This window comes from Amia ocellicauda, chromosome 22 (assembly GCF_036373705.1).
Source record: "Amia ocellicauda isolate fAmiCal2 chromosome 22, fAmiCal2.hap1, whole genome shotgun sequence".
Taxonomy (NCBI): Eukaryota; Metazoa; Chordata; class Actinopteri; order Amiiformes; family Amiidae; genus Amia; species Amia ocellicauda.
The window spans coordinates 17,711,798-17,726,030 of NC_089871.1; the positions used below are offsets into that span (position 1 = coordinate 17,711,798).

The window sequence follows — 14,233 nt, forward strand, 5'->3', positions numbered from 1 at the left end:
TCTCAGTGGGAAGAGGTCACTCCAGACAGTTAAAAATGTTATATTGTTAATGAAAATATTGCTTTTATTTAATCGGGGTAGTTTACCTAACTTCATTTTAAAATTAACTTTCATAAGTCAAATATGTTTGAAACAAAAGGTATAAACATTGCCATTATTTCTGGATCCACCTGCATTTGTATCAGACCTGGAGGACCGTCTTTGACTACTGCTGGTCTGGGGACCACACTTTGAGAACCACTTGCTCAGAGCCATTTCCGTTCATCAGACTTTTGAAAGGGCTGCTGGTAGAAAAGCAGAAAGAAATCAGGATATTCTACAATCAGTCATCAAGTTGTGGGGTCATGTCATCATAAATGTTATTCATTATAATGTATGTGTTACATTTTAAAGAAAGTTATCTTTCCTTTAAGTAATGAACATATAACTTTTTCATACTGTGTTTTCAGCTCATTCACAGTCCTCCTATACAGGTTCAAGTTTAGTCAGTCAGCACAGAAGTCTCCTGGTCATCCTGCCTTATTTATTTCCAAGGTTTTCTGATGAGGCTAGGTTTAAAGGTCTCAGATACCAGAGGCTGTTGACTAGATAACGCTGTCTGGCTGGCATGAAGCTGGGCCACTGGAGACTCTCTGGTTGTGGAAGAGTGTTAACTTTTTGTCTGAACACCTCAAGACTCTTCAGGAGGGCTGTCTGAAGCAACAAAACCAGTGTTTAGGGAGGTGACAGTGCCCCTCAAACCAACTTAGCGTGACATTTGGCTTGGCCAGGTACTAGACACAAACTTACTCAACACACATGGGATATCCAGGACTCCATAATTCCATCCATGAATTTGTGAAATCAGTCACTGCCTATCAGGCAAAGGGCGCCTTCATATTTGAATCCCACTGGTAGTTTATCAGTGCAATATATGATCCCACAATAATAGGTGCTCTTTGACACTCTGCTATCTATTTAACTGTCTCTTTGAGAGTACATATACACACACACAGAGGTATGTATCTGTGTGTATGTGTGGGTGTGTTTAGGAGTTAGCATTTGGTTCCTTAGTTTCTCATTCTTCCACATTACTCACTCTCCTTAGGCTGAGAGGAGAACAAATATAAAAAGATTGGGATTATTTTAATCCCTAAGAATGAAAAAGCCAGTGCAATTAAAGCAAGAGTGGATTGATAAAATCAAACAAATCACCTGGGCCAGATGCTATATTTCCTACAGTACTTAAAGAAATGAGGGAAATTATATATAGGCTGCTAACTCAAATTACTTAATTGACCCTTAAATTGAAGTAATTTGTTTACATTTGACTTTAAATTGTGTAAGTGATAAAAAGTTGGTTCCTTAATAAGATGATTTCCTTACACAATGTTATACTTAACTTAAAACCCCTACTGTTAAAAATAATTAAAAGGCTCTGATTTAGGAAATGATTAGTTCAATTAAGGGTTCAATTAAATAATTGAGAGCTAGGTTGGAACAAAAAACAGCAGGGTAGGTGGTACTTCAGGACAGGATTGAGAACCACTGATCTACAGGAATGGCATTGTATTGAGTGAGAAGACACTGGTTGCTGCAACTTTTAACTAATTTACCTCCCAGGAAACATCAAACACTGTTAAATTGAGAAGGACATTAACAGTCAAAGATTAAAAAAATCATCAAGACCATTACCATGAAGAAAAAATATATACTTCAATCTATCTGGTCTAAGCATGATAAGAATTTACGTTAGGTATAATATTTTAAAAATATATAGATCATGTATCTATAGTTTGATGTCAACTTTGCTACACTGGAAAACAAAGTTAACCTGAACAGCTCTGTACCGTTAGTGCAGTAGGTTTTTAAATGTAATAGATTAATAGTGGGTGCATTTGTTACTTAAATGGTCTCAATCAATTATCTTATCACTGGGATGATGCAGTCAGAATGCTGCCGATTGGGGAAATGGCTGCCCTTTTAAAGTGAACAGCTGCTTTTATTTACACAATTGACTCCCTTGTGTTCAGGACGACACACAAGTTCTAGAGAGCCAAATGGATTCATATTGACAGAATTTGCTCATGTTACTGCACAGAAATTTCAAGGATGGAACTAGGATTCCTTTTTAAGTCATTTGAGAATAATCATGGATTTCTCTTAAGTTTCACTGGTACAGTTTCTCTAAAGGCCTTAAAATAATCAACCCAGAAATGGATCCAATGCTTAATTCCAGCTAATATTTTATCAAAAGCCTTATTTTTGGACAAAAAGTGGAAAAAACTTCAGAAAGTATTTTAATGCCTGGATGGTGTAATCTTGGCCTGGGCCACCTGAATAGGCGGGGAGCCCCCAGTTATTGTGCAAAATCACCCCAAGCTTGCTGAGCAACAGACACAGAGTAATCAGGGGTTCTGTGAAGCTTTCATTCGTTTCAGTGCAGATTCTCTGTGAGCTGCTGTAGATAAAGGTACAACTAGCAAATCCCAAACTGGCTTTATAAAATGAGAAACACAAATCAATATTCTACATGTATTTATTAGAAAAACAAAAGTGCCAAGAACCAACAGTGCAAATTACACACACTCACATTCACACACTCCCATACACACACACATTCACATATACATACACTTGAGTTCCCTCAACTTCCATTGGATGAAATGGCTCCTCCTGTAATCTTCTACACATGGTGATCAATACATCTCAAGGCAGCTGCTCTGTAACCGAAGAGCTCGCTCAGCTTTGTCCAGCACCTTCCCAGAAATATCAATGTGAGACGTTTTGATAGCCTGTTCATGAGGCCCTGCACCTGGAGGAGGAATCAGTGTTCTGTATAAGGCTGTTGTCATTTCACAGCCACTTGGATCCCATGGGGCTGCCTGTACACAGCTGCTCAATTATTTACAGTCTGATGAGGAAGTCTCAGATTACCCAGGAGGGCTACAGCTTGGCACCGTTGCTATGGCACACCTTGAGGTCGAAGTGTGTCTCTAGGCTCAGGCTGTGGGTTTTCCCTTGTGAGTGGATGCCGGGAATTGTGCAGGGCTGCTGAAAGGCCGGCCAAAAAGCAGGGCTCAAATGTAGACCTGTCGAGAGGAGACTCATGTGATCGCTGGCCACGCCCCCCCCCAGAAAGCGGGAGGTGGGAGAACTGTGCATGCCCATGTGTAGCTGGGGCCCTGGCTCCCTGTGCCTGGAAAGCTGACTACTCCCACAGAGGCTCCTGGAGGAAGCAACCCCCTTAGAGATTTTGGAGTCTGTCACATTGGTCCCGGCGTTCCCTTCCCCTGCCGGCCTCCTCTCCGCCTCCTCATCCTCTTGCTCCCTGAGCGGGGCAGACCGCTGGCCCTTGCGAAACTTGGCTCGCCTGTTCTTGAACCAGACCTGGAATACAAAACAAGACACTAGGACTAGGTGGCACAGGGAAATTTTCACTGGTATCACAAACATCCTTTTAATAAGCGGATCCCTGTGTGATTTCAGAGGGTGCAATTACCAGTACACACATTCACACCTGTTCGTTAGCCTCTCGATTATAACAAGCAGCAGAAATCAAGTGTTCCCAAATACGGAGGTATACTTTTTGTCTGCACAGATTTTCAGAGGAGGGGTTTCTTCATATCCACAGATCAGAGGGTTTCGGTCCAAGCCCAAGGACCGATCAGGCTTGGCTACTTAGAAAAGGCCTTGAATCCGTCCCAGCTTGAGCGACGCCGGCCCAGCTCACCTGTATGCGGGCCTCAGGGAGGTTGATGCAGACGGCCAGCCTCTCCCTCATGCCCACGTCGGGGTAGTGCGTCTGCTGGAAGGCCTTCTCCAGGGCCTGGAGCTGCGGCACTGTGAAGGCCGTGCGGCTCCTGCGCTGCTTCTGCTGGTTACCGTAGCGTGCCTCCAGAATAAGCTCTGTTGGGGGGGAGGGGGGCGGTGGACAATCTGTGTCACCATCACTTATTTTATTATCCCTATCCCCTTATCCCCTATCCACGTTTGCTTATCGCACACTCGCCTGTTGCCATTTCTGCACGTATCACTGTTGTAACTACTTCGGATCAAACCTTCCCCCAGAAAACACACTAAATGGGAAGTAATTAAGGTACATTATTTTACAACCGGCACCCAACACCATAAGCTTATTCACTTCTTTTTTTTTTAAGAAGATAATATTTAACTAGATTACTCTTCATTGTGTAGGAGAGGATCTTTCAATTAACTAATTAGCTGCAGCATGTTATAGACACGCCTTGTACTTTCAACCCTTAATTACCACTACAATAATCTATACAACACCGATTGTGGTTCACGGTTTAACATTTCCAAAAGTGTGTATAGTTTAGTTATTTCAAGTTTACCTGCTAGTCTCTCAGCCACGGAGAATGCATGAAGAGTGGAGGGCGGGCCGCTGGTCGGGCTAATCGGATACTGTTCCGCCACCTGCTGGTGAAGATCGTAAATCACAGCCATCGAGTTAATGTTGTGTAGCGGGTATCCGCCGCTGCCGCCACAGTAATAAAGGGAATTCATGACCGGGCCACAGCAAACTGCTAAAACAAACAAAAAAACAAGCAGTGAGTGCATCCACAAACTGAATTTTCTAAACTAGTCATTTTCAATAAAAGCAATTTAACTTGCATTTACTAAGTGGACTGCGTTCGGAATTGATCATTTACAATATATTTAAATATGGATGATGAATTGTATACCTGTATACGTAAGTTAAATACGATAATTTATTAGTCAAATCAAAACTTTCTCTCCCCCTACAGCTGATGGGATACTTTCCAGCCATATCAGGTTTAAACACTATGCACTAAACAAACAAATCACTGTAATAACCAAACAGACCAAAGGGGAAAACAAATAGTTCACATAAATATAGCTTAGTAACAGTATTGTCGAGTTGAATAACAAATTTAAATGCTTTATTGAGGCTCCTTTTCCATTGCGTACTGATGCATTGCGATGGAAGTGAATCAGTTCAGAAAGTAAATCATATCTCAGTGTAGTTTTATCTGATTTATACTCATTTTAAACAGCATTTAACAACATCCTGTCTAAACTGCGCAAACGATGGCGCAATAGTGATGCGCTAGTAAGTTCAATGCAGGTTGGCATTTCATACCCCCGGATTCATGCACTTTTCTTCTAAATCAGTTTCAACAAACATGATGCCGTTATTTAGGAGACGTTTAATGACGTCTCACTGCAGCTTGAATTGCATTAAACAACCACAGGTCATAGCCTATTGTTGGGTTAATTATATCCGCTACTCAACCTTATCTTTGTTCCAAGTAAATCGACCCCAACATTTAACAAGATATTATAGATCTTTATTTACCTGTTCCAATGTAACAAATGATTAATGACTCGTTTACATTACAACACCTAAACAGATTTGCCAAAAAAGGAAATAATGACTTTTTAAAAGTAGGCTGAGAAATAAAGGTATCATATAAGAACGAATGAATTTCAAAGCAGTTATTGAAATGCAACAGAAAAACCGCTAATAATAATAATAATAATAATAATAATAATAATAATAATAATAATAATGATAATAATAATAATAATAAAAAGTTCCTTAACATTTAAAATCTATTTCGTTATCTTACAACTGTTTTAATAGGAATGCTATGTACAGAAATGCATACAACATTATTATTATTATTATTATTATTATTATTATTATTATTATTATTATTATTAACAACAAGAATAAACAATCTTACTTTTTTTGTGACACTTGCGGGTCTAGAGCAGACTTCCCAGATAAAGCATGCGCGGTTTGAAAGAGCTTCCTATATTGTTCAAGTTAGTCCTTGAAATCAGGCCTCCTCCAGCACCCCCTTCCCTCTCTGCTAGTCAGTCTGGGATTAAAGCTCTCTCTCGCCCATTCTCACCCTCGGCTATTTAAGAAGCATTAACTCCAGCTTCCCCCGGCCATTAGCCAATAGAAAGAAAGGTATTAGCCTGGATTAGGAAGGATAAGGGAGCGGGGGGGGGCTCAAATTTTTGAAACTATTGAACTTGAGAGATTTGCGCCAGGGATTCCCCTCTCAATGAGGGAGCCATTTCATTCCGCGTTAAAACAATTAAAACAATGTGGTCCGGCTAATCTCCCGGCCCCTGAAGATTAGAATAACAGACTTGCTTGTTCCTCGTTCAACAGCCCCCACCGCCTACCCCCTCCCTCCCCAGCCCTCTTCTCTTTTGCACTGGGAGCTTGCGGTTTGTTTTGCTAAAAGGGCCCGTATTTTGCCCATAAACTGTCAGACGCAAGATACTAACCAAACACCTCCTATTCAGCCCTGCTTCCCAGACCCAAGCCGTGCCAACGACACTGAGCCAGTCAACCAGTCAATGGCAGCTGAACTCTTCTGTTTTGCAATGTTACGTACCAAAGTAGAAATTCGTATTCATGCGTGAATCAATCAATTAACAGATTGTCAATATTATTATTATTATTATTATTATTATTATTATTATTATAGAAGAACACAAATAACAATCCATTCTAGATTAAATGCAACTGCAGTTTTCATACCTCCTTTCAGTATAAGTGTGTTAAGGTGTGTTAGTGTTGCACACTTGTGTCTCATACCACAAATCCGTAGATACTACTTTGTATTTTAGCCTTTGTTCTGGTTTGTAAGATCATAAATGCCACAGAAGATTATTGTACAGACCTACAAAAACGTGAAAGGTAGATGTAAATCCTGTTTTAAAAAGGAAGAACTGACTAGAGGCCTTGCATTTAAGATTAGTCAATCTTGTTTTATTATGCAAAAACGTACTGTTCTCAATATGGCTATTTATCAATAAAGCTATTATGAGTGTGAAGTCGTGTGTGGTCTCCTTTAGAATAAACACATACAGTCGCCCTGGCTAAGAGCGTCAGCTAAATGACAAAATAATAATAATAATATGGACATATGTTAAATGGCTCAGTAAAAATGGCCTCCACCTGACTTCTCTGTGCCAATCGGCACATCTCATTCCCCTTTCCTGCTGTCAAGTATTAGAGGATCACGAGATAAGTCACAGTTGTTTGACTCACAGAGGTTCATTGGAGCAACAAAATAATAAACACCCTAATCTAATTTGATGTGTACCTTTATAATATTACACTGTATGCATTCCAATATAGCCAGTTCCTCCCCCCTTGCCCAGAAAAAGGATGTCAAACAAACTGACACAGATTTTGGCTAGTAGAGAGGAATCCACACAAACTGAAGAGCTACCTGTTACCAACAGCAGGCCAGTTCCACTCTCCTCCAACACTGGTCTAACGGTGGCCACGTTATTTGGATCAGAGCTCTTGGCACTGAGCCAATGCATAGAAGATCCAGTCAAATATTAGATCCTTCCTTGATAAACCTGTATAGCTTTTGGCTTAAGGGTTTAGTGATGTAAATTTGAGATCTGCCAGATCTGTGCTTAGAAAAGCTGGCAGTAGAAGATTAAGTTTCCCACGAGCATTAGCTGTCACTAGGAGTCCCAGGGTGTTTCTGTGAGCACTGGAGGCACCCAGCACACAAGCCAAGGCCTGGGGAAGAGGAGGAGGAGGAGGAGGAGAAGGAGGAGGGAGGGAAGGGAGTCTACCACCACCATTCAAATAAAATGACATCTGCCCCTGCTTCCCATACCACAGAACCCGCACATACACATTACTGCAGAGAATCATGTTTTTTGGCCTCTGGTGGTCTTAAAAATAATAAGAACATTAGAAGAACATAAGAAAGTTTACAAATGAGAGGAGGCCATTTGATCCATTGTGCTCGTTTGGTGTCCATTAATATCCAAGGATGCTATCCAGTCTATTTTTAAATGTTCCCAAATTTTCAGCTTCAACCACATTGCTGGGGAGTTTGTTCCAGATTGTGACGCCTCTCTGTGTGAAGAAGTGTCTCCTGTTTTCTGTCTTTAATGCCTTGAAGCCCAATTTCCATTTGTGTCCCACAGGTCCATGTGTCCCTGCTGATCTGGAAAAGCTCCTCTGGTTTGATGTGGTCAATGCCTTTCATGATTTTGAAGACTTGAATCAAGTCCCCACATAGTCTCCTCTTTTCCAGAGAGGTTCAGATCCCTCAGTTTCTCCCCTGGCACTGCTCAAATGTTTCAAAGATTCCACCAGAGGTGTGCGAACAAGAGAAAAACAATCCATGGTGTTGAAACCCACTGAAATGAGTCTTATATGGGTACGTGTGAACCCGGTGACTGTGTGCATTAAACTGCTGGGGGCCCATTGTGGTTTTGACCTTTACATGGCTCTCATTGAATTGACTATCCTTATATACAGGACAAAAGTAGATTTTCTTGATATTCAAAATAAATACACTTTGTGTCCCTAGCATAATCCTGCTGAGCTGCAGTTTTGACATAGGCTTGTCCATAATGGAGCCCATAAATAAATATGGAATACATACCCTTCAGTGTAACAATTTAAACAATTCTGTAGTTACTTGAAATGTGCCGTTTTAAAACAGACCATTTCCTCTTTCACTCGGCTGAGAGGCCTACCGGGTTTGAGCACCTTCAGTGGTTGCTAAGTGACACTTAAGGGCAGATACCCTGGATGCCAGTTTGGATTGGGGCACATGGGAACATGAGGTTAGAGCAGCACCAACAGAACCCTCTATTTACATTGTAGATCCCCTGCTACTGAAGCCATGTTGGGCTAATGGGGGTTCAACATCAACAACAAAAAAGAGGAACACAAGGACCGTTCCCCCACTGGCCCAATACTACAAAGGGATGATTACCTGCTTTTCTCTCTTATTTCTCTCTCCCTTAACTTTAACTCTAATGTGAAAAGTTCTATATTTTATTGGGAGACAATGAATAAGGGTTATAAAGGCATTAACCAAAGGCAATTAACATGCATCCAAAAGCACACCTGACTCCTAAAACTGTCAGTTAATCATATCTTCTTACTCTACTACACAGGTTGTAGGCCAACAAGAGCTGTGAAGAAGCTTGAGCCAGCCATGTAACACAAAGCACTTTAACACAGAATTCACTTTTTTTTTAAATAAAAAATGCATATAAAATACAAATGAAGAGCTTATAGTAATCCATTAAAATATAACAAGTTTAGTTCAAAACAAACATATATGAAACCATCCTCACATTAAACAACTAGAGAGATAAACCACAAGAATTCCATAACCTCTGTGCAATGAAACCAAATGCAGCTTCTGCTTTTCCTTTAATTGTATTTCACTTTTGGGATAAAGAGATAACAGGTGACCTCAGTGGATGTGCAGGCTGCAGAGATGCTAGCACATCTGTTAAACACACTGGGGCCTCCATTATAGAGAAGAGCAGACCCTGTAAACGTTTTTGTGAAGAACCTTGGCAGAATTTAAAAACAAATCTCGTGAAGCGACTTCAAAGAGCCTGCTTTTTCTGTAGGTGACATATGTTGTGTATGCATGCATGTTGCATGTATACTTGTTTATATGAATGTATCTATGACCTAGTCAAAACAAAGACAAACCTATTGTATAATTCTGACAATAACTTAAACTACTATCAGGCTTGTAATGTGCTATTCGTGGGCAGGTAAAAGTTTTGATTTGGTACAGGTTTATAAATCCATGAGCATACAGCTCTGGAAAAGATTAAGAGGCCACTGCAAAATTATCAGTTTCTCTGGTTTCACTATTTATAGGTATGTGTTTGGGTAAAATGAACATTTTGTTTTATTCTATAAACTACTCACAACATTTCTCCCAAATTCCAAATAAAAATATGAATGGAATGGAATGGCTGCCATACATGTAGAGATGCTGATCTGAGAAAAAATTGCAGTGGTCTCTTAATTTTTTTCAGAGCTGTATATTATAGTATTTAGTAGTTGGTAATTATAAAGTTGTTTTGTTATTATTATTATTTCTCTTTGCCTCTTTTTTTCTATCTTCTTCTTCTTTTTCTTGTTTGGCTGTCAAACTACATTAGTGTCCAACAAAAATAAGTCATTTAGATGAGGCCCTTTGCGCAGGCCCTGAGCCCATTAAAAGCAGTGGGATTAGTGTGGAGAGGCCTTTGTCTCCCCACCTAGCTAGATTAGAAGAGATTTACTGGTAAAAAAGTAGTCATTTCATCGCACTTTCATCCTGAGACTTGGCTAAAGCTGTGTTGGCCAGGGGGATTAAGGCAAAACAAAGGCAGTGGTTGTGCGTGAGCCCAACCCCCTCTGAACCCCCCTCCCTTATTCAGAACTGCTTTGCTTTTGCTCTAAATGAGAGATGTCTTAGCTGCTACTTCCCACTGTGATAGGCCATCTTACGTTTCAGCACCAAACCCCACACCAGCTTTCTTTACTTTATTTTGTTTGTTTTTTGTGTTGTTGTATTGGCCTCCTTTTCATTGAGAGAGGGATGGGGTGGGTGGGGGTGACAAATAGAAAGTAACAGGAGCCCATGGGGAAAGGGTCTTCATTAGGCAGTGGGAAGACAGAGATAGAAGTGTTTGCAGATCCCCCTGTTAGCAAAATTCTCTCTCACGAGACAGAGCAGACAAATCTTTGCAATTTGCCAGGATTAATTAAATTGTATAGCTTGGAGATGTTTTGATCCACTTTCTAGGTGTTATTCTATCAAAGCTTCTGATCTGATCATCCCATCTTCTCTTTCCTCTTCTTAGTGGTTGATTTCCTTCTCTTGGGATGCATCCTACAGCTTCTATAGCCCAGCACTGAGCTGTTTTTCTTGCACTGTGTTTGACCCATTGTTATTTTAAAATCCCCACCCACACACATTTGTCTGTGTTTGGATCCATTTATGTTTTCTTTTCATCGTTTACTTGTTGTTCCAAGAATTCCATATGTGTATACAAGCAAAATTACAAAGCAAATGATTCCCTGTCAGACCATCACAAATCCTACAGCATAAACCGCAGAGATACTGGACAGAAGACTCCCAACTCTCAGTTGTACACTGCATATTAACAAGTACACAGTCACGGGGGGCACTGTGGTGTGGCAGGCCAAGGAAGCCACCCTTACCAACCCAGACACAGTTTTCTCTTTATGAGCAATTACTGACAGATTTCAGGGCTAGATCCCACTACATTCTTAACTCTCAAATCTGCAGTTGTACAGAAGCTCACTAGAAACAGCTCCGCCCTTGCTGTTACAGTTTCCTGTAAGCAGTCCTAATCCCTGTTGTGAAGATATTGGGCTGATGGGTTTGCTAGCTAAACCTTCTGGAAAGGCAAATAAATGCTGGTCTGAGCCCAAGGGAGGAAAAGTCAGTTTCACTATTTATCTATATTTTGGGCCATTGTTAGTTAAATAACATATAGTCGAATGCCTCGGGCTCTCTCTCAAGGCCAAAAGAGCTATGCCAAATTGGGGAGCTAAAGACAACAGAAATAATCGATGGGATTTCCCAGAGACACATCTGTTAAAAGAAGCCACCCCTGGATTGCAGGATGTGTCTCCATTACCTGGAATATAACTGCCTGTAAACTGTAGACTATTGTGTTTGGCTCTAATTGAAGCCATTATGTTAAATGTGCTTTAGACTTGCAATTTGCTGCTGAAACAAGTGATTAATAAATCACACACAGCTCACAGTGACATACAGCAGCAACAGCACTCATTTGTAACTCTGGGAGAAATAACTGTACAACGATTTTGCTCACAGACACCCATTTGCAATTAATCTTCAATTTCCAAACCTTTTTTCAGAAACAAATTATTCCTATTTTTCCACACATTGCTAAACTGAGTCAAACTGTTAAGGATTACTTTCAGTAAGTTCCATAATATAATGTGTATTGTTCTCTAACCTTGTAATATATATATATATATATATATATATATATATATATATACACATATATATATAAACACAGTACTGTGCAAACATTTTAGGCAGGTGTGAAAAAATGCTGTAAAGTAAGAATGATTTTAAAATAGACATGTTAATAGATTATATTTATCAATTAACTAAATGCAAAGTAAGTGAACAGAAGAAAAATCTAAATCAAATCCATATTTGGTGTGACCATCCTTCACAGCATCAATTCTTCTAGGTACACTTGCACAAAGTCAGGGATTTTGTAGGCATATAGTCAGGTATATGATTAAACAATTATACCAAACAGGTGCTAATGATCATCAATTCAATATGTAGGTTGAAACACAATCATTAATTGAAACAGAAACAGCTGTGTAGGAGTAATAAAACTGGGTGAGGAAAACCAAACTCGGCTAACAAGGTGAGGTTGCTGAAGACAGTTTACGGTCAAAAGTCATACACCATGGCAAGACTGAGCACAGCAACAAGACACAAGGTAGTTATACTGCATCAGCAAGGTCTCTCCCAGGCAGACATTTCAAGGCAGACAGGGGTTTCCAGATGTGCTGTCCAAGCTCTTTTGAAGAAGCACAAAGAAACGGGCAACGTTGAGGATCGTAGACGCAGTGGTCGGCCAAGGAAACTTACTGCAGCAGCTGAAAGACACATCATGCTTACTTCTATTCGCAATCGGAATATGTCCAGCAGTGCCATCAGCTCAGAACTGGCAGAAAACAGTGGGACCCTGGTACACCCATGTACTGTGCGGAGAAGTCTGGTCAGAAGTGGCCTTCATGGAAGACTTGCGGCCAAAAAGCCATACCTCCGATGTGGCAACAAGGCCAAGCGACTCAACTATGCATGAAAACACAGGAACTGGGGTGCAGAAAAATGGCAGCAGGTGCGCTGGACTGATGAGTCAAAACTTGAAATGGGGCAGTTTGTTCGCCGAAGGGCTGGAGAGCAGTACATGATGGTGGTGTTTGCAGGCAACAGTGAAGCATGGTGGAGGTTCCTTGCAAGTTTGGGGCTGCATTACTGCAAATGGAGTTGGGGATTTGGTCAGAATGAATGGTCTCCTCAATGCTGAGAAGTACAGGCAGATACTTATCCATCATGCAATACCATCAGGGAGGCATCAGCATTTTTTCACACCTGCCTAAAACTTTTGCACAGTACTATATATTTACACACACTGTGTGTGTAATATATAAATAGCCTATTTCATCCCTAGACTTTCTCAAATTGCTTATTTTTTTTAACTTTTTTATTGTTTGGTTATTCTTCAGCTCAGTAAAAACGGGAGTGGGAGATGAGTGTGTGTGTGTGTAAAGAGGATGGGTGTGGGCCTTTTGAAAGTAACCATTTGTTTATCCGCTCCATAACAGATGTTTAAGTGAGGAGTAGGCCTTTTCTAATTGCTTATCAATAGTGGAAATTTGTATTGACATGCACCTGCCAAGAAGGGAGCTTTGTTGATGTCAGTTATCTCCAAAGAGCCGCTTAAAAGAGGCCTCTTCGGCGAGGCTGATCGATAGCACACACAATTGGCTGCCCTTTCAGGAGCAGTATGTGGGGGGGCGAGAGAAGGGGGGGGGGGGGGGGGGAGGGGGGAGGGGGGAGGGGGGCGGGTGTCACGAGCTGCAGCTAAAGACTTCTTCATTTGGGGAGGAATCGATCAGATGGGCTCACCTCTGACCTCCCAGAGTCTAAGAGATTGTCCTGGAGGTCAGCAGTACCAGGCGCCCCATTAAGCATCCACAGCCGAGACCCTGCATCATGCTGAGAGCATTCAGACTGCCAGGCCTGAGCAGACCGAAGCTGACAGGCCAAAACCAAAGGGGGGACACAGATGAGACACACACCACACACACACTTAAACACACAATGTACTCAGATAGCCTCCACTCACACTGTGAAAGCAGAGAGGCAAAGATTGTACTGACAATAAGGAAAAAAAAAAAAAAAAAAAAAATCCTTTTTTTTTTTTTAAACTTAAAAAAAAGGTTTTAGTAAGGCTAATTAAGGTTTTGGTAGCTGACTCATTCACTATTTGGTCCTACTGCACCTAAAGACGGGATTTAAACAATAAAATGGAAATCTGCAAACATGAAAAACGAATTTAAGAACCTTTTTTCTAACCTTAAGTGTTAATATTGGATGAAAAGCATCCATAGCTAAAGTGCAAAAAATGTATGTTACAATAAGTGAGGGGAATGATTCCCATTAACATCAAGTTTGACAGGAGGAAGAGTTGGAATTGTGAAAAATTATATTTTTAAGTAGTCCAATTGGATTACTTGTATTTACATTCCTCATTGTATTCGTGCAGTTAATGCTTTAAAAACAACTTATCAGGAGTAACATTAGAAGACTATGAGAATAGATATATAGGTATACAGTTGTACTTTACTACAATCCCACTTTTACCACCACGCAGCAAG

At 40.6% G+C, this 14,233-nt stretch overlaps 1 protein-coding gene across 1 annotated transcript; it reads right to left on the minus strand.

Moving 5' to 3' along the window:
- Window positions 1-2,500: 2,500 nt before the first annotated feature.
- Window positions 2,501-6,139, minus strand: dmbx2 (diencephalon/mesencephalon homeobox 2). The gene is made up of 4 exons (XM_066695192.1): window positions 5,712-6,139; window positions 4,335-4,526; window positions 3,713-3,888; window positions 2,501-3,369 (listed from the first exon to the last, which is right to left on the minus strand). The coding sequence occupies exons 2-4, from the start codon at window positions 4,504-4,506 to the stop codon at window positions 2,926-2,928; spliced, it is 792 nt and encodes a 263-aa protein (XP_066551289.1). The 5' UTR covers window positions 4,507-4,526; window positions 5,712-6,139; the 3' UTR covers window positions 2,501-2,925.
- Between the last annotated feature and the right edge of the window lie 8,094 nt (window positions 6,140-14,233).

Bases quoted from the DNA above. Each gene is read 5' to 3' on its own strand.
- dmbx2 (XM_066695192.1), bottom strand. From the start codon at position 4,506: ATGAATTCCCTTTATTACTGTGGCGGCAGCGGCGGATACCCGCTACAC. The intron at 3,889-4,334 runs GTAAACTTGAAA...CCCCCCCAACAG, and splicing joins CGTGGCTGAGAGACTAGCAG to AGCTTATTCTGGAGGCACGC. The intron at 3,370-3,712 runs GTGAGCTGGGCC...TTTGTATTCCAG, and splicing joins TCCCTGAGGCCCGCATACAG to GTCTGGTTCAAGAACAGGCG.